At 39.9% G+C, this 25,991-nt stretch overlaps 1 protein-coding gene across 2 annotated transcripts in view; it reads right to left on the bottom strand.

Annotated features, from left to right (window-relative positions):
- Nucleotides 1-25,651, bottom strand: part of Pard3b (par-3 family cell polarity regulator beta) — a 978,588-nt gene extending 952,937 nt beyond the window's left edge. Inside the window, exon 1 of one of the 2 annotated variants that reach the window (XM_040294778.2) lies at nucleotides 24,991-25,651. In XM_040294778.2, coding sequence (XP_040150712.2) covers nucleotides 24,991-25,110 — 120 coding nt within the window. In that variant the 5' untranslated portion in view covers nucleotides 25,111-25,651. The remainder of the gene's footprint in view (nucleotides 1-24,990) is intronic. The other variant, XM_005335090.5, reaches the window with a different exon arrangement.
- Nucleotides 25,652-25,991: the final 340 nt, after the last annotated feature.

Raw genomic sequence — 25,991 nt, 5'->3', positions numbered from 1 at the left:
CATTCATGTGTGCCCATGCATGTGCCCATGCATGTGCACACCCCTGCCACTGTCATGTTGTGAGCTACTGGCCTATAGACTTAGCTTCAGCTATAAAGAGCTCTGTATTTCTAGCATAAAAAGATGTTCCTTGCTGCAAGGTTCAGGAATCCTTAGGTCACACAGAGACACATTCAAACATACATCATGCCCCAAAGGACCTGGCCATTAGGCCAGTCTTCAAAGACAGCAGCATCAGTTGTTGTTCAGCAGCAAGTCCAACCACATCAACAAGGGCTGGTAGGAGGCAAGTCCCTACTAACCATAATTTTTAGTGTGTAATAACTCAATCTACTATGCAATTTTTACAAAAATAAAGAATTTTTAAAAATTTACACAGACCAAAGGTTAGATAGCATCAGGACAGAGGCATTAATTTCAAAATTTGAGTTCTTACTTTAGTGATTATAAAATAAAAGAGGTTGAAGGGAGAGGGGGTTTCAAGAAGGAAAAACCAAGAGGTTTGTAACCTGGACCTTATAATAAGGGATGCAATCTTAAATAGGAGAGTTAATTAATATTTTGATCTAAGAGCCATGTATCAAAGCTTTTTCCCATAACAAGGGCCAGAACCACCTGAGGAGTCAAGTCCTGGGACAGGATTAACAGACTAGGATCTCCACAAGGCCTTATGACCAAGAGGCTAGCAAATACTGATTCTACTAAAGGCACAGTAGGAACCATCCAAGGCACAACTGAACGATGTGAAGAAGGTGTCAGAGCACCACCATTCTCTGTCTTAGACATTGCACTCAAGTCAGACCTGGCTGTGCTGTCAGATCCAGCACCACATCATCCAAAAACACTTCTACCTAAGTCTATCTCACCCAAGAGGGAAGGAAAGTGCCAGTTCAACTACATCAATGAGACTAAATGAAAGGCGAAAATTTGAACTTTCTTACCATCAGTGAGTTTTATAAGGTCAATTTTTCCCTTAAACTAAAAAGGAAGCCTGCATGCCATATTTACCAAACTATACAAGTTAATCTTGAGTTCTCTATAACTTAAGGCTTTCATGAGTGGTTTTATGTCTAGAATTTATATTTCAAGATGCAATTAAGCAGGGCATGGTGACACACACCTATAATCCCAGAAGCTCAGGAGGCTGAGGCAGGAGGATCATAAGTTCGAACCTAGCCTCAGCAAAAGCAAGGTGCTAAGCAACTCAGTGAGACCCTGTCCCTAAATAAAATACAAAATAGGGCTGTGGATGTGACTCAGTGGATTGAGTGCTCCTGAGTTCAGTCCCCAATATCCCCCACCAAAAAAAGATGCAATTAATATTTTAAGGGCTCATCACAACTGTTAACTAAATGCCTTTAAGAAAAAAAAATTATTTGAAGCACAGAATTAGGAGCCACATAGTAATGAATGGCCATTTTCATAATTTTAGAATTTATGCATGTATAACAACCTACAGATCATAATGAAACCAGGTACATTAATGTCTTCCATTTTTTTTTTTTTTTTGGACAACTTGGAATGAAAAGCAAGTTCTTATGAAATTGCTGAGTCTTCTTGCGACCTAGCGACTGCTACCATGACAGCCAGAAAGAACATCAACAAACTAATCATAATGAATCAATGAAAATGCAGTAACTAAAGCAGAGTCATCCAAAGAGCAGAGAACTGGAGCCTGGAAAAAACACTTATCCAATTAAAAAACAACAAGACCAACAACAATAAAAAGAATTAAAGCTCTCACGAGATTGAGTGGAGGGTTTACTATTGAAATGTACTTTCATGTATCTAGTCAACAAATCTCTTACTGGAAAGTATTTGTTGGGCCTTCCTAGGAACTGGAAGCAGACTGCATGATCAGACCAGCTCATAGTCCACCTGAGAAAGACAGACTTTATATTGAAGATACACCTAAGTTGTTAGTGTGTACACAACAGGGTCAAGGAACTTTAGGAATGTAACCTCACTTAGTCTTTCAAAACAACCACCTAACAGATGGGGAAATGGAGGCACATTGAGTGGAAGCCACCCAAGGTCATACAACCATCATATGCTAAAGCTTATAATTGAATCTGAGTGAGCTTCCTCCAGAGCCCACACAAACGGTAACTGTGCTATGCTGCTGCTCAACAATGAGGCATGTCTGTAGCAGGGATGGAACCTCAGACCAAGAATCTTTAATCACTTATGCATGTTAAATATATCCATGTAATACAGGGAGATTCAAATTGCTCACTGAATGGAAGAGTAATTATATCAAAATCAGAGTTAAAAATACAAAATACATGTATTCAAGTAAAATTTATTATGAATAAAGTATGAGATAGCTGCTAGCTGGGTTTCATAAAAAAAAATGCCATAATTTAAGAATAGACAGCCAGCAATGGAAATAAAGCTTTGGGAGATTAATAGATTATTTTGTTTCTAATCAACGGTCACTAATGCAATAAAGTATTTTTATGGCACCAAAGTTATTAAGTAGAGACTTTGTAAGAGTAGGTAGACGGGTAAATGATCAAGCCTGGACTAAGGAAAAGTCAGCAATGGCAGGAAAGTCCTAGGGATTATCTGCCATGACAGAAGGGCATGAGGGCAGTGAAGCCCAAGAGCAGAAGCTCAGGAGGAGTGCTGAGCTGCACACTCCCTAACAAAAGAAAGGAAGCAGTGATGGCAAAAGGAAAAGCAGAAAAGCAAGGCTGAGGGACAAGCTGGCCTGCCTCTCAATGCCTCAGGCCCAGAAGGCCTGGGGCACCCTGACAGCATGCCAACAGAGCAAGGAGGAGACCAAGGAGCATAATGGGGCTACAGAGTAGAATCAGCCACTCATCAGTACTTGCCACAACTAAAACCTATAGCAGCCGAGTAGACAGTAAGGAGGGAGGACGTGAACTATATGAACACAGCCATAAAAAAAAAAGGAACAGATAAGTGACCATCACTTCAACTGTCTGCAGACAGATACAGGAGAGTCATCCAACCTCTCAAAGTCTCAATGACATCATTGGTAGGGCAGGAGAGAATGACAACGCAGAAGGCCGCAGATGAGATCATGCTTACACACTGTCTGGTGCTCAGTGTGCTCAGCAAATGTGAGGTATTATCTACCCACTGCCACGACCACTGATATCACTATGGTTATCTTGTCCACAGGAAAGTTCACTTCCTAGTAAAAAGGAGCAAGAGTGAAAACTAGCCCAGATGAGGAAAGTCTGGAGACTGTGGAGTGTGGAGATCCAGGTCAATTTCAGAGAGCCCCTTACACTTGCCTCTAACACCACATAACCTGGACCATAAATGAAAGAGCAGATATGACAGAATGGTTTAGCTGCCAACCCAATTAGGTTGTCCTCAGTCATCATCTATGTCGACACATGGTCTCTGTGGCTTCCAGAAATCACATGTGAGTCAGTAATTTAAGGTAGCAGGGAAGTTTCAAGTTCTATCTCCTCCAGGAGGCCTTCTGAAATCCTGGCTCACCAAGCAAGTGGTTATTTCTAAGTGCCACCCCTGAGACACATATAAAGTGATGTGTATCATCACAATTATAATATCCTACAAAAAGTTAGAAATCGTATGTCATCTTTATTGTAGCTCCATGTGCTGGCAAAGTTTCTGACATGCTTGCCAGAAAAATTTAAACAGCTGCCTGGAGCATCCACCTGTTAAGCTCATTTCCTTAGAGGATCAAACAACTCTGATGCTGTCAGGAAGATATATATGTGCATACATGAAATACACACATGTATGTATGAATATATATATATAATTTTCATATACAAATATTTTGTCTTCATACAAATGTTTCTGAAAATAAAATACAAATCTAAATATCCTCTTAAACTGCCTTTTGATGCAATATCTTGAAACATAGCTGGAGGCTGCAGCCCTCTTCATCCATAGCTTAATAGATGGTCCATATATCTTAACCCAGGACATGAATTGATGTTCATAATGATAGATCAGATCTGTAGTTAAAGAGAATGGGGCTGCTTGACCTATGTTTCAAGATATTGCATCATATATATCCCCTCTGGTCTCCAACTCCTATAGATACTACATGTGGAAGTCAGGCACCCCGTATCTTAGAAAGCTTTTATCTCAAAAAGCACCCTTCGGCAGGGTCTTTTTCTCCCCTCCTCTTCCCTAACAAGGCCTGTTGCTCAGCCCTTCACTGGCACTGCAGACACCTCTTCTTCATCCTGCTTCAGGTTCCTCTTTTTATCCCCTCTGGTCTCCAACTCCTATAGATACTACATGTGGAAGTCAGGCACCCCGTATCTTAGAAAGCTTTTATCTCAAAAAGCACTTCTCATCAAGAAAAGTGTTCTTTTTCCTTCTGGCCAGAAAACGGACACAGTGTTTTGTTCTCAATGTAATCGACCCCTATCACTTCTGAACTGTTGACTTTACTTTTTGTCTCTCCCTTTGTCAATTTTGAGGCACTATGCTGGATCCATGAAGTTATTCAAAGATGATCTTGAAAAAAATAACATTTCCTTTCAGTGAAGAGAATAGATGTTGCACAATTATGAGTCAACCCCTGTGATTTTTTTTTCCCTCTGTGTCAGTTCACTGTGATTGACCTTCTTGGTCACGCCTACATGTGGCCAAGCAATGACAATTACAAACACATTTAATTCAGGACAGAAGTATCACAAACCTAAACCTTTATTAATTCATGTTACAATATTTCAAAGTTCATAATAACTTGATCTGAAGTCACATTTATGTCCCAGCTACTCATTCACTCCTATACTTTATTAAGTGCTTTGTATTTTCATTGTGCTATTTAAGGCATTATGATGAATTAAAACAAGCAGGCAAACAAAATAAGGCTTTTGCTTTCAAGGAGGTTACAATCTAATTAAGGATATGAGATATGTATATCTCCGAAAAAATTCATTTTCCAAATAAATTAAAGATGTAAACAAAATTTCAAGGGCTTAACCCTACTTAAGGGAGAAAAAATAACTTACGAAAAACTTAGAGCTCAGAAATTGTTTTCATGGAAATACACATTTTTAATTATAAATGAGTCATTCATTCATCATACTTCATCATAATAGGCCCCCAAAAGACCACTCCTTGGCAGCATGTAGAGGTTAGTACTTAGAAATGTGTGCTTGAAAAATAATAAATCGGGCACTAGAAGACATTTTCATGGCTGAGGAGGATCCTTAGAGATAAGCTATATTATACCTAGGTCTTGAGAGCTCAAAGGCCTTGCTCATGTTTTCAGAGTTAGTTCATATTCATAGAAAATCTAGGGCTATACCCCAGTCCCGGATGCCAAGTCCAGCACTTTTCCAAAAACCCCATATGGATCTATTTGACGTTCTTTGCCATCCCATCTAAATCTAGTCATTTCTATTCTAAATACTGCCTAAAATCATAGAAATAAGCATACAGGAATCAGAACTAATACCAATAGGATTTACATGTCTCCATAATAATGGCTTACCCATTTGATCTTCCACTTTTCCCACTTCAGTCCCTCCTGTACACTGGCCCCACCACCTGTCTAAAATACCATTTTTAGCATATCATGCCTCTCTTGCCTTTGAAATAAAGTTCCTAACCATTCAATCATGACTCCATAGTTTTGAAATTCCATAAAGCATTCAGTTCTCAAGCACCTGTCTGCTGAGATTGAGTCCATTATTCCATCGAGATGGACATCATCATGATCAGAAGGATAAATAAGTTGGCAAGCTTCACTCTACCCACTGATCCTTGCTGGACTAAGATAGGAGGAAGCAAAAGTAGCATGTGTATCAATGCAAAGGTTGACATCAGTGCTAGAAGTAGAGTGTGATCCAGCCCCTTTGGGGTCTTAGAGCTCTTTCCTTCATAAATGTGGACAAATTCTTTACACTTCCCTGGTGGCATCTCTTGGGAGTAATGAACCAAAACACTCTTCAGAAACAAAGCTCTCCCCATTCAGAGTACAGAAAGCTTTTCTTCACACTGACTTGAGCTGATGGTTTTCTGCACACTTGGTGGTTCTATAGCCTCCATCTATAAAATCTCTCCCCTTTCAGATGGTGCATTCCCCAAAGTGGACCCAATATTTTGGCTCTATCATCATGGCTCAGCAGACAATTCCAATCATCAGAACTACTATTCTGAGTCTCTTGCAGTCCCATAATACTCTTTAACCACCAACTTTTTAAGATCCCAACTCAATTTGTAGGAGAAAAAATGAGACATATTTAGCAAAAAGACTTTCTTTGGTGTCATCTTGATGATATTTGACCTGGTGAACTTTGAGTTAGAGTAGCAAGGGGCATTATGAACAGAGGCATCCCCACAATAAGCACTATCTCACCACTTTTTGCACAAATGTGTAGTTTTTATTTGTTCAGAGCTCTCACCACCCACCCCACCCACCCTCACCCCCACATACAAGTTGATTGTCATTATTGCTGCCTGGAACAATATAAATTGGTATTCACAATTGGATACCTTGTGATGTTAAAGTCAAAGGGGAAAAGACTAAAATTTATTTCAAATTTATAATTACAAAGACATACACTATCTTATTACACAACTATCTACCTAAACAAATCACTCAATAATAATAAAAAAAAAGGCACAGCAGAGACTGCCAGGAAGCAGCATGAAAGACCACCCATGCTGTGGATGTAGGATATTCACTTTGCAGAGAAATGCACAGTACTATTCCACAGCCAGCGATCACATGGATGTCCATCAACCAACTGATGATTACTATGTGTTACATATCCATCTGGTCATTTCAACCTACACATTGAAATGTAACATAATATAGTATTATATATTGTTATTTAAACATATACACTATACAAACACTATAAATAGAACTTACAAAAAGGCATTATGATTTCTAAACAGTGTCTACATTAAAGTAAAGTGATGTGTAATCACCACCTTTCGTTTTTTGAAAAATTAAGTAAGGGCTATACACATGGAGACAATTCAAGATATTTAAAGCAGTGCTTTCCAAGAGTGCCTGAATCTATAAACCGTGTGGTGAAAGTACAAAATGCCCAGTGGCCCCTAGACTCAGGTGAAACTGTGATTCAGCGCCTTCACTTCAAATGTTCAATGGAAGGTTGATGGAAAAGAGCAAATACTGTTATTTAAATGTTGAAATTTTTGGTATGTCATTTTGAGTAATGATGTTTCGGGGTTATAAAATACAAAGTAATGTGCATAACTTTTATTGTCATTTTTTCATTAATAGGGTTTCAATCATTTCATATCATCATCTAATCCAACAGAAACTAATTTGTTACTTTCTTAATCTAGGCAAACTTATACTAGAATGCCCCAACACCAGCTTAACACATTTAAAATAATTGCAATTGCTGCTTCAGAGAAATTCCTTAACTTGAAGATTCATGTGTGTGTGTATACACACACACACATACATCTTTCATAGGATGATCTTTAAAATATTTTTCAGAATTAAGAACAGACTTAAAATATTTATTGTTAGAATAGTGTGACTTACTTCTACCTTCTGTTCCTGGTCCTACATAGATCAGTGATATAACATTCCTCCTTCCCAACCATAATTCTAGGTTGGTTTGTCATTCCTTTTTGTGTTGTTGTAAAATAAAATCTTTGGGGAAAAAATATTTTAACATTTGTGAGAAATACGTTTGTAAACCTACAGGAATAGTGCTGAAACAGCTGTGAATTTATTTCCAATACTTCAGCAGCAGCACTCCAAGTACAGTCTGTGAACCCCTGGAAATCCCCAGGCCAAAAATTTCCTTGTTCCTAAAAGGTTATTTCCCCCTTTTATTAATCCTCTCACAAATTTACTATACTTTAAATTTTTAAAAAAATTCTTCTGAAAGTTCTAATTTTATGAAAAATCTGACTTAGAAATTTCTCTTTCATTCTAAAGTAATTTTGAATTTTTATATTAAAAGACAAGTTACCAGTTCAAAAGAGGAAATTGAATACTTTAAAACCATTAGGATGGCTATTATTAAAAATAATAATAATAAGTTAAGTGTTGGCAGGGACATGAAGAAATTGAAATTTTATTCCTTGCTAAGGGGGAGATGTAAAATTGTGTGGCAACTCTGGAAAAGAGCATGGGGTGCCTCAAAAGATTAAATGTAGAATTATTATATAATCCAGCAATTCCACTTCTGGGCATACATATGAAGAACTGGAAGCAGGGACTGGAGAAGGTATTTGTACACCAGTGTTTTATCAGTGCACTATTTGCAACAGCCCAAAAGGTAGAAGTCACCCAAGTGTCTTTCAAAAGATGAATGGATAAACAACCCATAGTACATATCTGCAATGTGAAATGGTTCAACTTTGAAAAGGAAGGAGGTTCTGACATGGGATATAACACAGACAAACCTTGAAGTCATGTTAAATAAATGAGTCACAAAAGGACAAATGTTACATGATTCCACTTATGAAATTCCTCTAGTAATCAAATTTATAAGACAGAAAGTAAATGGCGATTGCCAGAAGTTGAGGTGAGCCAGGAATAGGGAAATACTGTTTAATGAATATGGACTTCCTGTTTAGTGAAAATGAAAAAGTTCTGGAGTAGATGGTAAAGATGGTTGTACAACCACGTGAATGAACTTTGTGGTGCTGAAATGAACTCTTAAAAACAGTTACGGTGGTAAATTTTATGTCACGTACATTTTAACATTTAAAAATCCAACATAAAATGGGGAAATTTAAAAGCCTGCTTTCTTAAGCCACAGCTATTCTATGTCTAAAGACACTCAAAATATCAAAGTGATACATTAGAGCCATCTGATTCATATAAATAAGTGGAGGAAAAAATGACAAATAAAAATTGTGAATGTAACTTTTGTCTTTATAGATACTCTATTGCATAAGAGACAAGAAGGCAACATAGTATCTTCAAATAGTTCAGTTGTAGCCTCATTTTGAAACCAACCATTAAAAATTTAAAGGAATTGATTTTTTAAAATGTAGACATGATGAGAACTTTAAAAGACAAACATTGTTACATTTTTTCAAAGTAGAAATGAAAAAGCTACTGCAACATCTTACAGGGCAAGCTGTTGTATTACCCAGAGAAGCACACACAATACCCAAGACACCAAAGAAGCTTTGAACAATTGACACTGTGGAGTGCCTGTGGAAAAGTATGGCAGAGCCACTTTCCAATGACACAATAACTCCTCATGTGAAAGGCTCGTCTACAAACATTAAAACCAACTTAACATCCCAACTAAGGAATCCTACTTTTCCCTTATAAATGAATTATGACTAACTGATGCTCATACCAAATAAAGAAATTTTAAAATGTAAATGCTTGTCAACAAAAACTAGTGCTGAACTAGTCAACATGTTGAATAACTCTGGGAATCTCATTATCACTGAACAATTACATTGACACTGACACTGCTGGTGAAAAGCAATGGTGGGTAAAATTGCTAGTGTCTTAGCTTGGATCAAGGCAGCAACACTAAGCTATTCCAGCAGTTACCATATTGCTCATTGTCACTCATTTGTAATTAAAGGGGGGAAAGGGCACCAATTTAACCTAAAAATGCCCATGATGAAGCAGTACAAATGTTATCAACTCTTGGCTATTAATTTCTCATGCTTTAAACATCATATGACACTTGTAAAGTACATCTAAAATATTTCTGCTGCATCCTCAGGTACAATGGTCACCTCAGGTGATCAAGTTGCAAGCTGCACTACCTACCTTTTCCATGGAGTACCATTTCCACTTGCAAAAAAAAAAAAAAACGAAAAAAAAGAAAGAAAATAAAAATGACTCTCAGATAAACTATAGTAATTTATATCTGAGACTTGGCAGATATTTCTAGAAAATGAATTATGTGCAACTAAGCACTTCAAAGACAACCAATGGCAGTATTTGTTATCAATAATAAAGCAAATATTTTAAATTTTAGAAAACCTGCATTCACAACTTTGTGCTTCCTTACTTAGAACTTTTTGATATGCATAACAATATGTTAGCATTTTAGAAGATTGATATAAATCAATCGATGTTTTCCAAATAACCAATGATTAGTGTCAAAAACAAAACTTTATGATGATAGATGATCTATTCAAACAATACAATGTAAAGTAATGGATTATAACAGAGTATGAAAAAAAAAAACTACACTGGTATGGTTTCAGATTCCACATTGCAGCCAACCTTTAAGAAGCCATGTGGAGATGCTGTCTTGTGAGTATGGCATGTCCTATAATACTCCATCCTGCTAGCTCATGCACTCTAGACACTCTCTGCTGACTTGATGAAGTAAGCACTTGAGTTGGTAAAGCTCACAGGACAAGAAACTGCAGGTGGCCTCTAAGAAGGAAAGGAGGGTGGCCTCCAGCAAGTAGCAAGGCCCTCAATCCCACAGAACCAGTTCCACCTTCCCCATGGAGTTTGGTGAGCATTGAGCAGTTCTTTACAGTCCAGCCCCCAGATGAAGACATAGCCTAGTTGACATCTGATTGCAATCTGGTAAGAATTCAAGAAAAGGACTCAGTTTAAAGTGCTGGCCAGACTTCTGACCCACAGAAGTAATGATATAATACATGTATTTTGGTTTATGGAGAAAAAGAATCAAACTACTACTTATTGGATCTTTGTGTAACATACCTACCAAAAGCCTATCCATAATTATCCAACAAAGCTATTAAAATGCCTCCCTTTTCCAACTACATGTCTGTGGTGAGGGAAGATTTCTTAGTATGTTTCAACCAAAACATATTGAAATCGACTGATGAAAAAGTGGATTTGAGAATACAGCTATCTACTAAGCCCAAATATAAAGAGATTGGCAAGAATGGTATTTGGTGATATGTTTCTGAAAATAGTTATTTTTAATAACTTACAATGAACCTGTTACTTTAAATCAATATATTTTAAATTTCTTAGGCTTAATTTCTAATATGGTAAATATAAATTGGTGTAATGCACAAAAACCCACTATTTCAAAGCCTCCAAAATATGAGCAAAGGGATGTTAGGGTCAACAAATTGAGAACCCCTGCAATGCTATTTCTTTTTTCTATGCCACATGACACATACCCCTCTCCATTTGTTTGGAGAGTTGGCATCCTTTGCCCAGTTGGCTATCCCAGACTAATGTGAGCCCTTTCCTTCTGAAAACCCAGGGAACTCATCTGGCACCAGCTGCTGCTTTCTTCAGTTTGAACATATATACACATCTAGAGTGAAGCTCGGAAGGAAAGGGACTGTCATATGTGGCATGTGATAAACACTCACCAACACCCCACCTGTCACCTCCATAGATGACGGAATCCTAAACTGAACAGAAATGCAATTCATACAAGACACTGGGCTTCCACCCATGCCTGAGAAGCAGACCACACAAGACATGTGATAAGAGTGTAGGACATATGTCTCTCAAAACGGTCATTGGGAGCTGGGGTTGTGGCTCAGTGGTAGAGCACGTGCCTTCCATGTGTGAGGCACTGGGTTCGATCCTCAGCACCACATTAAAACTAAATAAATGTATTGTGTCCATCTGCATCTAAAAAAAATTAAAAAAAATAGTTATACTGGAAGAGGCAGATGAGAACAAACACACAGATACTAAAATTTCTATATGTAAAAAAAGATAATATAGATAAGTGATATCATACCGTAAGACCTTGATTCTCAATGAACAGAAAATAGATTATTGGAGGATAATTTTGCAGAAAAAAAAAGAAAAAGAAAGAAGGGAATAAAGAAAGTACCATTGTGGGGCAGGGATTATGACTCAGAGGTGGAACGCTCGCCTAGCATGCATGAGGCACTAGGTTCGATCCTCAGCACCACATAAAAATGAGATATATTGCATGCACCTATAATTAAAAAATAAACATTTTAAAAAAAGAAAGAAAGTGCCCTTGTGGGAAAGGCAACAGAAAAATCAATACAATTTCCCCAATATCTCTTCCTGAAAAAGAAAAAAAAATACATTAAATAGAATATCAATTACTAGAGGCTGAATTGTACCCTCCCCCCAAAGTGAGTATGATGGGTCCTAACCATTAGTACCTGTGAATGTGACCCTCATTTAAAAATAGGGCCTTTACAGATGTACTCAAGTTGAAACAAGGTCATTTGGGTAGACCCTAATGCATCATGACTGGTGAATAGACAGACAGGGCCTGTGGAGATGGAGCCAGAGATTGGAGGGATGCTGCCACAGTTCAGGAATGCCCAGGGCTCCCAGAAGCTGCAAGAGGCAAAAAAAAAAAAAAAAGGATCCTTGGCTGATGGCTTTGAAGGGAGTGTGGCCTTGCCAACAACTTGATTTTGAACCTCAAGCCTCCAGAATAGTGAGGAATTTCTCTTGTTTTCAGGCACCCAGTGTGTGCTACTTTGGCATGCAACCCTAAGAAACTAGTGCAGCAATAGAATGAGTGTTCCTTCTCTATTCAGTCACATTTCCAAGTGGCCTTTCCTCAGTAAAAACAAAAAGGGAAAGAAATCTGAAATGCAAATCTAGTAATAGTAGAAAAAAAATTTTTTTAACTAGGAATTTCCTGAGTTAGATTTTTTTTTTTTTTTTAAGGTTCTGGGAACATGTTTCTGATCAAACACTGCTGTCAAAACTCAAGCCCACTGAATCTCTATAAATGTGCCTATAAATACAGAGAAAAAGATTATTTATCTCTCTCACATTTCCTCAACTCTTTGCTACAAAAGGAAGTAATCCAGACCTAATATTTAAAGTTACCAATACTATTACTATGTCACAAAAGAAATAAGAGATGACAAGTCAAACACAATTCTGCCCAGACTCTATCAAGCCACAGGGACTTCTGGGCTAAGATGAAGCTTGGCTCATATACCAGCATGCCAGCCATTCACAAGTCTCAAGACCCAGATCTTGTCTCTAGCATATAGAAAAGGTACTTGGCATTATATAATTCATAGAAAAAAAATCATTTGAACATATAATCAAGCTTCACTTTATGAATTTAGCTTCAGTCTCACTCTTTGTTTTAATCCATAAAACAAGTAGATCTTAGAGCTGTGGGGATTTCCAGAGTCCCTTGAGCTGATGGCCCATTCAATATCCATAAACATCAGGTAACTCTACTGGTTTTCTAACTATGGGCCCTAACCCTTTAGAGGGCAGTGAAATTGATATAGTATATTCCAACCACCATTTTGGGGGGGGAAGCAAAACAATATTCAAAAGGCCCCATTCCTAGTAAAGGTAAGTACTCTTTTGTTTCAGTTGTTTAAGTATGCAGATGCTATAGGTACTATTGTGAAGGAAAACATTTTTTGTTATGTACCTTTCATTCCAAATTCTATCAGGAAATAGATGACTTGCTCAAACTAGGCACTTAGGAATTTAATGAAGAAATTACTTCTGAAGTTTTGCCAGGGCTACAGGAAGTCATCAAGGAGTAGTGTTTAGACAGTGGTAAGTCCTTGCCATAGACTCAGTCCCATGAAACCAAGGATAGGAGTGATCTGACACAGAGAAGAATAGCTTATGGGTGTGTCACTGGACCTGAGCTATGGCCTTTTAGAAAAGGATACAGACAGCTGACCATGACCTGGTAGGAAGGGAGCTGCCCATCCTCTGTTCTATTGCTGGGTTCTCCTTAAGGGCTGATCAACTCTTAACTAAAAGCCAGAGGACAAGAGGGTCGATGCTGCTCAGCCTCCTGGGTCTCAGGGGAGACTGGAGAAGGTACGGAGTGGGTCTTGCTAGGGAAAACAGGATGTGACTATTGAAAACAGTCTAAAAGCCCTTGATTTTATTTACACATTCATTAATTTATTCTAAAAACTTTTATTCCTTTGGACACATTGTTACCACATCTGCACTCAAATCCCAATCTTGAATCAAGAATCTAATTCAACACTGAACAATTCATGCAGAAGATTGGCATCTCTGTGAAGTCATAGCTTATGAACTCAGCCAGGCCCTCACAGTACTCATAAACCCTTTCATCTGTCCTTAGTCTCCTACCTCTCCTAGCCCTACCTGTGCACTATAAGGGCACAGACCATGTCTTACTTAGCTCTGTATTCCCAGGCCTCAGAGGCTTAGAACACAGGTGCACTCACTGAAATGCCCACTGAACCGTGAATGGGCAAAGCCTAGCCTGCTACCTCTTCCCCAACTCCCCCTAGGCATTCCTGACCACAGTCAACCCCCAAGCTTGGTAGCTTTGGCCCCTAATCCTCAAAGCTCATTTCCTCTTCTGCTTCAATCATCTAAGCTCCATTCACTCCCACAGTAGGATCTGAGCCAGTTCCTCCACCCCCAGTCTCAGCTCCCTCTATCTTCATTTTCCAGATCAATCAATACAAAAGCAAATCAAACAAGGTCCCCACCCTGCCCAGAATACTGGACTCCTCCAGCTCATTAGCTAGTCGTAACAAAGGCCTCCTGGCTTTGACTCCAACTCTTCCCTCAGTACTTCCTCCCACAATCACTCTTGGGAAACATGCCATTAACACTATCCTTTTCTCCCCTGTTTCCACCTCCAAAACAAAATAAATCAAACAAAAACACCCACCTTCCCCATCCTTCACTGCCTGCCCTGGTAAGAATCTGAATATCCATTCATCCTTCAAAAGCCTGCCCAGGTACAGTTCAGAGTGATCCTTTCCCAAAGCAAAGCTACCCCACCACTTCCACAGTTCTCTATCATGATATGTACTGTTTGGTTACAATGTCCACTTTGCCCTCTTTGTCCAGAAGCCTGACTTATGTTACTCTATAACCCAAGCAGAAAATATGAACGCTTGACTCAGAGTCATTCCCTAAATCATCTCCCAAGTGACTAAAGTGACTTTAAGTTTGTTACAGAAAACAGTAGCAAAGTTCTACTTGGACGTCTGAGACCTCACTGAGTACAAATTTTTGTTTTTGTTTTATGGGATGCAGATAGAATTAGGAGACTGCAGCTATTTCCCATTATACTTTTGTTTTTTCCCCTTTTGAGGTATTGGAAATCAAACCCAGGGTGCTTGACCACTGTGATACATCTCCAGCCCCCCCCCCATTTTTTTTTTTTTAATTTTGAGACAAGGTCTCACTGTTTCTGAGGTTGTCTCAATCTTGCAACCCTCTTGCCTTAATCTTCCAAGCAGTTGGGATTACAGGCATGTACCACCATGCTCAGCTTCCCATCATTCTTAATGTAGGTACCCCATGACCTCTATACCCCTCTGCATAAACAGGCCACCTCTCTGCTGATAAAGGGAAGCACGAGATTTACCTCAAATCCTTTGTCAATAGCACAATGTCGCTTAGAGGTCATATTTAGAGGACTTGTGCATCTAAAATAATAGTGGTGAAATCTATCTTAAATCTGCCTTAAAAGGCATCAGAAATCTCTGAATGCAACTGCCTGTAGACCCTTATTTTCTGCCCCAAATGAAGCAATAAAATAGATCTGATCATTTCCCCCCATGAATGTGCTCCCTGCTCTGGCTAACATTAGCCAAAAGTTGAGGACATTCCTTCTGTCATCTGTTTCCATCTCCAAGTTGGCCGTATCACCTACTCTGCCAGGGTGCAGAACCATCCAGAGAGTTTAATAACCTCACCCTGAAGTACAGGACAGGAGCAACATAGGCCATGTATATCTAGATGATACTTGGCACTGCGTCCGATTGATAGAAACTAAATTGAGACTAAAACCTTTTTAACAAGCTTGTTTCATGATATCCTGCTATCTCATCACACTGCAATCCAGTGAGAGCCCTGCAATCAAAAGAATGGCTAAACCCAGCATCAGGAAGCAGACCTAATTTTAGCAGCCCCCAAGACAGACATCAGGTCTTTCAAAAATAGAGAAGCCATCAAAATGGGGATCATCTAGCGTCATCCTTAAAATCAACATGAAATTAATGAATACTATCTTGAAAATCAAACATTGTTCAAATATTAAGAGATTGCATTGCACAAATCTTCATGAAGCAAAGTCACTCTGATGTTACTTCATTGAAAATCAGCTACAGAGCACTCAGTCTCAAAAATCTAAGAAGTGAGTCAACCTGTCAGAATTTGAAGCTGTTATTCAAGACAATCAGTGTAATGGACCACTAAACTACTGCCTACAGCAAATGTGGATATGATGAGGCATTTGACGATAATCAAGAGAAAAGTTGCATTTAGAGTGTTTTTTTAAAAGAAAAAAAAAGTCTACCCCGTATAACAATTTCAAACTTACAAACCCTTTGCCGAGTACAAGGTCATTCTCATCTTTATAAAGGAAATATAAAATTCAATGTAATTTAACAAGAATATTTGGAACCCATACTATGTTTCAGGTACTGTGCTGAAAACAAGGACAGAAAGATAAACAAGACACACTCTCTGTTCTCAACCAGTTCACAGAGTAGTGGGGGAGATACAATGGTCGCAGCATGTGGCAGAGCCTGCCTGGCTACTCGGTGATATCCAGGTGGGCTACTGCTCCCAAGCCAGTGCACATGGAGAACATGGGTAGTCTCACCAGTAAAATTCAGGCAGAAAGGATGTCTGCCATTTTCAGGACAACCCCAAAACTCCCAATGAACCCTTCACATATTCTGAGAAAAACTTTGCTGTGATAAGCCACTATTTGGGGGCTGCCGTTACTCAGCAGATCCTAATAAAGAGTGTAATATAAAGTGTGTTTTACAAAGCCAATACATAGACATGGCAAGTTCTGGGAACACAAGTGTGAGGTCTGTGAGCTATAGAAAGAGAAAAGGAGGGAGGGGATCCTAGTAAAGAGGAGACTGGAAGACTCACTCCAAAGGATGGGCAGGATTTACCCCGGATGGAGAAAAGCCTGAGTAAACACTAAACTGCCAATAGGAATTTAAAGGGGGGGGGGGGGTAAAAGAATAGAGAAACTGGGCAGGGGAGCAAAGTTTGGGTTTTCACTAAGAGCAAAGGGAACCACTTAAATATTCCCAGCAGCACTGAGGGCTTCATTAGATTTTCACTACAGGAAGAATGGTTTGGAGGAAAGGAGAAATGGTAGAAATGGGAGGTCAACTAAGGATCTGCTGTAATTTCCTTCTATAGAAATGAGAAGTGGTGTGGCCTGGGGGTAGAAAGGAGGCCACAAATGCATGAGATGTGACATCTAAGCATCAAAGGAATTTTGTGACCAACTGGACATGTGGTAGAGGATGAGGGAGGGTAGGTCAACATGGAGGAAGGTTTCCAGGGTTCTGAATCAGAAAACCAATTAAATGATGGCACCCCATACAAAGCAACAGACCAAGGGGGATTGGGCAAGCAGATACAGATGGGAAAGCAGATGGTTTTGCTCTATGGGACCTCCAGGTGATGAAGTCTAGAGGAAGGCAGCTGTTGGGGTCTGGAGAGCACTGAGGGCTAGAGGGGTGTATCTGGGGACAGGATGAGATAGAGAACAAAGCCAGAACCCCAGGTATCAGCACAGAAAGAGGTAGTATAGGAGGCATTTATGAAGACTAAAATGAGAAAGAGGCATTTATAAGTTCTTTTGAAATTCACCCAGTGGTGGGATAGCAACAAGAATAAGTATAAAAGGTAACCATGAATTTCAGCTACCAGATCTTGATAATCTTGTTGAGTATAGCTCATTTGGGGAGAGTGTGAAAACCTAGTAATCAACTGGGTAATGAGACCTTAATAGAAATAGTATCTGATTCATTATCCAATTTAATGAAAACTCTCCACTTTTAAAAAATTGATACAAATATTTTAAACAAATTGACTAAAATATGAGTGTATTCGTAACATAATTGTATGCCTACAACTATAACCCCTCCAAACACACTCCCTGTTGCTTTTTCATGCTTTATTTCTACCCACAGAATTCATCCCTCCTTACCCTAAGGCTTATTTTATCTTTTATCTCCTCCCACTAGAATACCAAGTTCAATAAAGGTAGAGGTCTTTGCTGAACCTGTGGCTCTGAGAAGAGTGTCAGGTACAATAGAGAGGGTGGTTGGAGGCTTATAGTTGTAAATAGCACAATCAAAAAAGCTTCTAAGAGAAGGAAACAATCATCTAAGATGGAAAGGATGAGGGAAGCAGACAGGTGGACAATGGTTAGAAAATATTTTTGGCAAAGAAAACAACATGGGTGTTGGGGACTTGTCTAGAAGTTGGAGAACATGTGAGAGGCAGGGGCTGAGGCAGAGTGAGAGACAGACAGGTAATAGAAGATGAGAATGGAGAGGTAGAATATCAAGTGTCAAGGTCCCCAAGAACATCCAGGTTCAGTGGTTCACTAAAAGGCCTCAAGGGCTTTAGCAGAGGAATGCTCATGGTTATGACTTATTAGTGAAACAACACAAAGCAAAATCAGTCAAAGGAAATGGAATTTGACATGAAATCTGGAGGAAACTAGGCATAAGCTTCCAAAGGTCTTCACTGTGGAGAGGACATGCTTAATTCCCCCAGCAATGAGTTGTGATAGCACATGTAAAATGTCACCCAACAGGGAAACTAATTATTAGAGACTCCACACCCACAGCTGTTATTAGGGACTGCTCAGGAAGGCACCATTTGCTTAACATGTGAAAATCCTAGCATTCCTGGTCCCTGAAATAGAGCAGGTTTTCAACAAAAGTCATGTTGTTTGCATAAACAGTTTTGGGGCAGTTATGACATTCTTATAGGGAAGTGATGAAAACTCTCCACAAATCTAAGTGACAGGATGCTAGCCAAGAGCCAAGCTTTTCAAGCAAGCCTTTCTAAGGATTGCAATTTCAGGTCTGCCATGTTAACTTTCTTCTGCACAGATAGCCAGGTCAGGGAGCACTTTATAGGCCATATGAGAGAGATGGAAGCAATCAGAGGACCTTGAATAGAAAAATGGCAGGACCTGACTAGATTTTAAATGATCACCCTAGCTCACAGGTTAAGGAGGAGTTATAGTGGGGAGTATAGAGGGCAGAAGTAGGAAAACTTTAAGAAGAAAAAAAAAACAACAGAAAACTCATGAGAGCAAAGAAATCATCAAGGATGAGGATGAGGACTTCTGTCTAGAACAACTGGAAGGATGGTATCACCTTCTAATAACATGGTTAAATTATGAGAGGTGTGGATTTGGAGAGCGGGACCAGGACATGCTTTTAGTGCTAAGTGCCCACCTGATATTCAAGCAAAAGTGTCAAGGAGAGCCCTGGATGGAGTTAGTAGTTCAGAGGAGAGATCTGCACTGGAGCAAATGGTATGTGGAGTCACATTACTAGAAGAACTCACCACAGAATAAGTAGAGAGAGACTAGAGGAGGTTTAAGAACTGCGTCCTGGGGCATGCTAATGACAGGCTGTAGTGGAGGAAGGAAGAAAAGAGCCAAAGAGACTGATAATAGCCAGTAAGGAAGGCAGAAAAATCAGGAAAGTATGAGATATAGGAAACATACTCTTCAAATATTTCGTATTTTTAATAGTCAAGCAGCATCTCAGTTTCACTAAAAATGGTTCTAATAATTGTCCAGAAATTGGTTCAATGGCTCTTTGTTGGTCCATTTCTTCCTGGTACATTCACAGGCTGGTACAGCAAGGTGAAAACTGGGGCAGGCTTTGACTTGCTCTCCAGTCCAGCTGCTTTTTTATCCCTACTGTTTACATGGGGGATTTCAGATTTAGAGTCTCTCTGCCACCTCTGAACAACAAAGAATAAATGAAGATCCTTTTCCAATGGCAAAGCTCTTATCAGTACAAAGTGGCAACATCTTTAAGAATGTCAAGTTAAGAACTGCTGGGATCCAGGCTTTAAGGAAGTGGTTTTCGGAAGCAGCTCAGAGAAACCATCAGAAGAGCACAGAACCTGAACTGTTCATATAGGCAACCTGTTTGTGGCTAATTAAATGAAAGTGAATTAAAATATACTTACTTGCAGTAGCCACATTTCAAATATTTAACAGCCATATGTTTCTAGTAGCTATTTTATTAGACACAGATCCAGAACATTTCCATCGTACCAGAAGGTTCTTTTGGGATGCACTTCTGCAGACTTTCCAAGATAGGCCTAAAGCTCTGAGTTTTTAAGTGATTCCTCAGATGATTTTTAACTCTCAGTCTCTTTAGAAAACAGTTTCATAAAAATCTAATGCCACTTGTCCATCTTCCTCAAAAAGATTCTAACACAGAATGCCTGGAAATGAATACTTCACTAACTAAGCTATTTGAGCCCAAGATACCAACCTCCATATCAGAGTTGTGGCTCCTAATCCCACACAATGCAATTACCCTAGCTCAAATGAACCAAACTGCAGTCAACCCCTGGTCAGCAAACCTTGTGTTCAGGTTGTAAATGTTGAAGAGAGAAAGAGAAGGTCCAGGGACATAACTCAAGTGTCTTCCAGGAGGCCAGACAAATAGCAACAATGCATTAAGTGGGCCATAAGTAAGAGAATAAGAACAGAGGGAAAAGTTAAACCCAACAATAATCATTTACCCTCACTGGGCAATAATGGAGACTGGAGCATTAATAATTCCTTCTAAAGACAAAAGAGGTGTCTTAGTTCCAACTGATTGTTGTCATGTGGGAAAGTAAAGCCCAGTATTATGAGAGTTTCTGATTTGTTTTTCCCCAAAAGATGATCGAAATTTGTATTTTTATGTGAAATCTCAAAAATTTTAGACACTGACAACTAAATAAGAATAGATCATTAAGACCTAAGAAAATATGTCTGTGGGTCACAGCAGACCCCAGGATCCCAATGTTTACAAATTTAGAAGCTTTTCAATACTCTAGTCCAGTGGCAGAAGACAAAGCAAGTTAGAGCTGATAGTGAAACAGTTCTATCCACATTCAGGGAAGAACATTTACTCTATACAAAAGAAGAGAAGACTGAATAGGAAATAAAGCACTTAAGTAAGTCAAACAATCAATAAACATTTCAGGAATTCAGTCTGGACCTAAACTATGTACATAAGAACCTTAGAGCCTATTTAGGTAACAAGGCATCACATGCTGAAAAGTTCAGAAATTCACGTTAGGGCCTACTTCTCCAGGGTAATATCACACCATATCATAAGAGATTTTTGTTACTGCACAAATTCACTTATATCCTGATCCCACAATTAATCATGGAGTTGTTAGTCTTATCAGAGAATTCTAAGTTCTGGAAAGCTGGTCTCCACTTATAAAAACAAATTCTCCAAAATAGCTGAATATAGAAGAGCTTCATTTTGAAAAGCCTATCAAATATTTATTTTAAAATAAAAAGTATATTCATATATACAGTCAGATCCATACGTTTGCATTTTTTAAAATCTAGCATGCTCTCTAGCTCATGAACTTCTTATCTCAATCATTTGAACTCCTGAACACACTATACACTTTTATTACTATAGGAGTCTCTTCCTATTCACTTGGACTCATGATGTGCAATTTCATAATTTGAGTACTTTCCCAGGAAATAATTGATTCAGGGTAAGAATAGAGGGACAGTCACGTAATGAAAGGGTAGTTTACAGGTATCTAAGACATAGAATCTGCTATCAAAAGAGTTTAAAGTGGAGTTTTAACTTTAGCAAAAGCAAAAGATGAGTGCTAGATAACCTGTTCTCAACTCTGGCTGGGCTTGGAATAACTTGGAGTGCTCTTTGAAATACTTATGCCTAGGCTCCACTCCATACCCACTGGATGAAAAAAAAAATGGCAAAAGGGAACTGGGAATGTGTCCTGTTCAAAATGTTAAACATTAAAATTGGAGGCCTGGATTGAGAACTCCTACAGGTTGTGATTCAATCATCCATTCACCTGTGACACCAGTAATTTTGATGATAAATTTAACTAATTACTCAGTGATTCCCATCTTGACCACTTAAGAAGACAATCACCTTTCCACTAACTACTTTGCTAAATTGGATTTAGAGCCCAGGACACTGATAAAGTACCAGGATCCAAAGATAAGGCATCCTGCAATTCTCACCCCTTAGACAACTCACCTCTCTAAGGGAGTTCATGGGCAGCAGGAACCTCAAAGTCCCAAATTTCAGAATATCATTAGAGCCTTCCCAAGAGTTCCCTGGTTCTTAAGTATCTCACCTACTTCTGTTCTGTTGATTCAGCGGGTTCCCCACATTCCACAAATACCAGTTTTCTTTGTTTATTCTCAACAGGTGGTGGTGACTCCTCTGATGCTGTTTACAAAATCCAGAAGGGCTTCTATGGGCTTTCCCCTACCTTCTAAACCTCAGAAACTACAACTTCCATCCTAATCTTAAAATCTACCTTTCTCTAATATCAATTATTCAGGAAAAATATATTTCCCCCAAAAGTGGAAAACTCAAATTCATGTTCCAGTCACTGTGTTTGCTTCATTATAGCTCTCTCCACCTGGATGACTAAAAGATCTTGACCATTTTTTTTGTAATTTGGCTGAGGATTATTATTATAGTTGCTTTGAAAATCCTACAATATTTGTCTCAGATGTTGTCCCTCTCCCTATAACATGTACACTTGAACAATGAAAGATATAATCAAAAGAAATTTGTTGATGTCCCATGGCTTGGGTATAGTTCAATTATAGAGCATTTTCCTTACATATGTAAGGCCATGGGTTCAATCCCCATTACTGGGGTGGTGAGGGGGATTGCTATATTGAGGAATCAGTAGGGAGCAATTGTCTTTTCAAAATCTGTAAAAAGATGTATATATTCTGGTATATAACATATGAGGTGAAGTTGTTAATGACTGATAGCAATCCAATTCAAATTTACTATTCATGCCTTTTTTTCCCCAATCTGTGAAATGGGGACATCTACCTTCTAAGATTGTTTTGAGAGTGAAGTCATGTAATATACATAAAGTTCCTGGCATAGAGGCTACATGCAATAAGTACAATACACGTTAGTTGTTACTGAGTGCAGGGCTTAAACTTTGCTGTCCGGGGGGGGGGGGGGGAATCTTTTAAATCTTTTACTAAATTTACAGAAAAGTGAATTTATTATAAATAGTTTTTTAATTGAATTTTGACATTTATGGCCTTTTTCCATTATTTTTAAAATTCAATGAATAAAAGCAGAGAATTGAAGTATTTCTTGACATTTTTGTTCCATTGTAAGTGCCATTTATCAGTTGAGCCTTGTTATGATTATATTATTTAAAAAGAAACTAGAGGAAAAGAGTATGAGGAGGAGGAAAACACCACTTGTCAAATTGAAACTTTAAAAGCTAAAAATGAGGAAAATTTTATAAGCTGCAGGTAACCTTTAAATGTCACATTCACTAACATATAAATGTAAACACAGAAAAATGTAATGTCTGTTAATAGTAAACCGATCAATGCAATTACATTGCACATTCTCTGATATAAATTATGCTTCCAGTCCAGAATCCCAACAGTTTTTAACACCTTTTAAGATCAAATTACATTGCATTAAAAATCTGTTGGTTAGTTCTCTGAATGTTATTTAGAAGCTTGTGGTTTACCTCCATATTTGAACAACTTAGCCCTGTAGTAAACTTCTAAATGTGTAAGAGTTGGGAGGTCAAATTATTTTTAATAATAAATTAAAAATAAATTTATTATCTTAATAGTATATCTTAAAGATTATCATTACTCCTAACCCTAGCCAACTTTCAGAAGTTAAGGAAATATGATTTTAAAAACAATTGGTTACACATTTAGATCTGTTTTTAACTGACATATATAAATAACACATGCTAATGTAGTAATGCTAAGGGGTGAATTCTCATATTGCTTTATAGACCACCTTAAATTTTTTCCCTCATCTCAATTCTATCAGCAAAGAGTTCAGCTTCACAGATTATACTTAATATCCCAATAAACCTTTCACTGTACTATGCTCCAGTTATTGATGCTCAAAGAAAAATACACATGTATTTGTCCAGAATCAGATTTTTCTATAGAGTAATTCATAGTGGAAGCATAGAAGGTACAGGTATTTCTTAAATTCCTCTACTATATACTTGAAAGAAACAAAACTACTTGATTACTTTGGATATCCTATGACCTTAAAAGAAATTAAAACTTACATCTTTCCAACCCAGATTGGCCAATGTACACTACTTAGGTAATCCCATAACATGAGAACAAATATCAAGAGAACCGCTGGCACCTAAAACAAGAGTTTGTGACTTGCCCTGCTTGAAGAGGATTTGGGCATATAAAATGTTCCATGTGAGAATTCAACAAAGTAAAAGATATCTTTCAAAGTGCTCATTTAAGACAGGCACAAAGGCACATATTACCCAAACACCTGAGTGAATTCTAGAACATAGCTAGATTTTCTGCACATGTATTGCATTATTTTTTTTTTTAAAAAGTTAATTTTTACTTGTTACTGACTTCAGGGACAGAGCTGAGGGCATCTTCCTCATTTTACTAGTCACTCAGGACCCGGCAGAACTCACCTAGTAATTGCTCATAGAATCTACAGTTAAACTGAAAACGCGTTCAATGTAGACTGATTGATGCAGGCAAATGACATCCTTCCACCTAAATCCCTACCCAGATCCTTAAGAGGACAGCTCATGAGGCGGAAACTCAGAAGGCCTTATCAGTTTTAACTTTGTGTAAGTGTTATTTGCACCAATAAACTTTCTAACTCCACGGACCCTAAGTGAGGCGGGCCTTAAGGGGTCAAAAATCACACTTCAAGTGAGCAGCACCTAGTGTCCCAGCAAAAGAGTTCTAAACCTGTGAGTCTCAAACTTCTTAGGGTAGTGCAATCACCTGGAAATCATATTAAAGAGCAACGAGTTAGTGAGTTTGGCTTGGAGTCCCAGATTGCTTATTTCTAAGGAGCCCGCAATTGAGGGCGATGGGATGCTGTCATTCCACACAAACGCCCAAAGGCACCTGAGTCACTTATGTTAGCAACAGAGCAAAGTTGTAGCCACAACTTGAGCCCAATAGTCGCCTGGGTGCTGTGCGTCTCCTTAACAGCGCCTTCAGGTCTCAGAGCACCTGGCAGGTGCACTGGCCGCGGGGCACTCGTGGGTAGCCCGCGCAGCAGCCGCGCCCCCTTTCTCGGGTCCTGCCTGCACGCCCACCGCGCGGCGCTCACCTTTTCCCGGGTCTTCAGGTACCGCTGCAGCGCCTGCTGGGTGAGCTCCCCGACGCGCAGCTGGCCCTCTTTGCAGGGCACCACGATGCCCGTCCGGCCGAAGCACACAGTTACTTTCATCCTGGCTCCGGTCTACCGCGCCGGGTCCGACCGACAGGTGTCTGGCCCCGCGGATGCAGCCCCCACTCGGGGGATCGCCGGGCGCTGGCGGCCCGGGAGCCGGGCACCTCTCCCCGGAGACCCCTCGGGGTCAGGGGCTCGCGGCAGCTCCCCTTCCACCTACGTAGGAGGCCGCTGGCGGGTGGGAATCGAGGAGGGGGCGGCGGCGGGAAGGGCTACCTCCCAGGTGGCCGGTGGCCGTGACGACGGTTCGTGGCCCGCTCCTCCAGCTGCTGCTCGGGCCCGGCCCAGGCGGCTGCTGCTCGACCGCCAAAGTGAAACCGTGGGCTCGGCCCGGCCTGGCCCTGAGCTGGCCTTGGCCCTGGCCCTGGCCCTGGCAACGGTGGCAGGGCCGGCCCCAGGCCCCGGGCTGGAGTGGGCGGCGGCGGCGGCGCGCGAGGCCGGAGTTGGGAGGAAACTTTTGCGCCCGCTCCCAACTCCACTGCGGCGCGCTGCGCTCTGGGCTCCCGCGGCCCCGGAGCCGGCCTGGGCCCGGCTCTTAAAGGGGCCGCGGCGTTCCTTGGCCCCGCCACTCGCTTGGCGGTGTTGCGCGGGGACTGTGAGGACAGGTAACTGGAGCCTAGATCCTCGTGCCCCGCGATTCTCTCCTCCTGCACACACGCACTCGGAGCTCTAGGGAATTGTAACGGGACCTGAAAGCTACCACCGGGAGATTGAAACTGGATCTCATAAAGCACACTTGAGGGAATAGCTAGGAGACTGCAGAACTACTCCTTTAAAATAAGCAAATTGGAGCAAGATTCAAGGAAAGCCCGGGAGCAGGTGCTTCTCGCCACGCCCACCAAGAACACCTCGAGGTGAGGAGCGGCAGCTCCCAGGTA

This window comes from Ictidomys tridecemlineatus, chromosome 7 (genome assembly GCF_052094955.1).
Source record: "Ictidomys tridecemlineatus isolate mIctTri1 chromosome 7, mIctTri1.hap1, whole genome shotgun sequence".
In the NCBI taxonomy this organism is placed as follows: Eukaryota; Metazoa; Chordata; class Mammalia; order Rodentia; family Sciuridae; genus Ictidomys; species Ictidomys tridecemlineatus.
The sequence above is the reverse complement of the archived record's forward strand: the minus strand, read 5'-3'. Positions and strand labels throughout refer to the sequence as shown.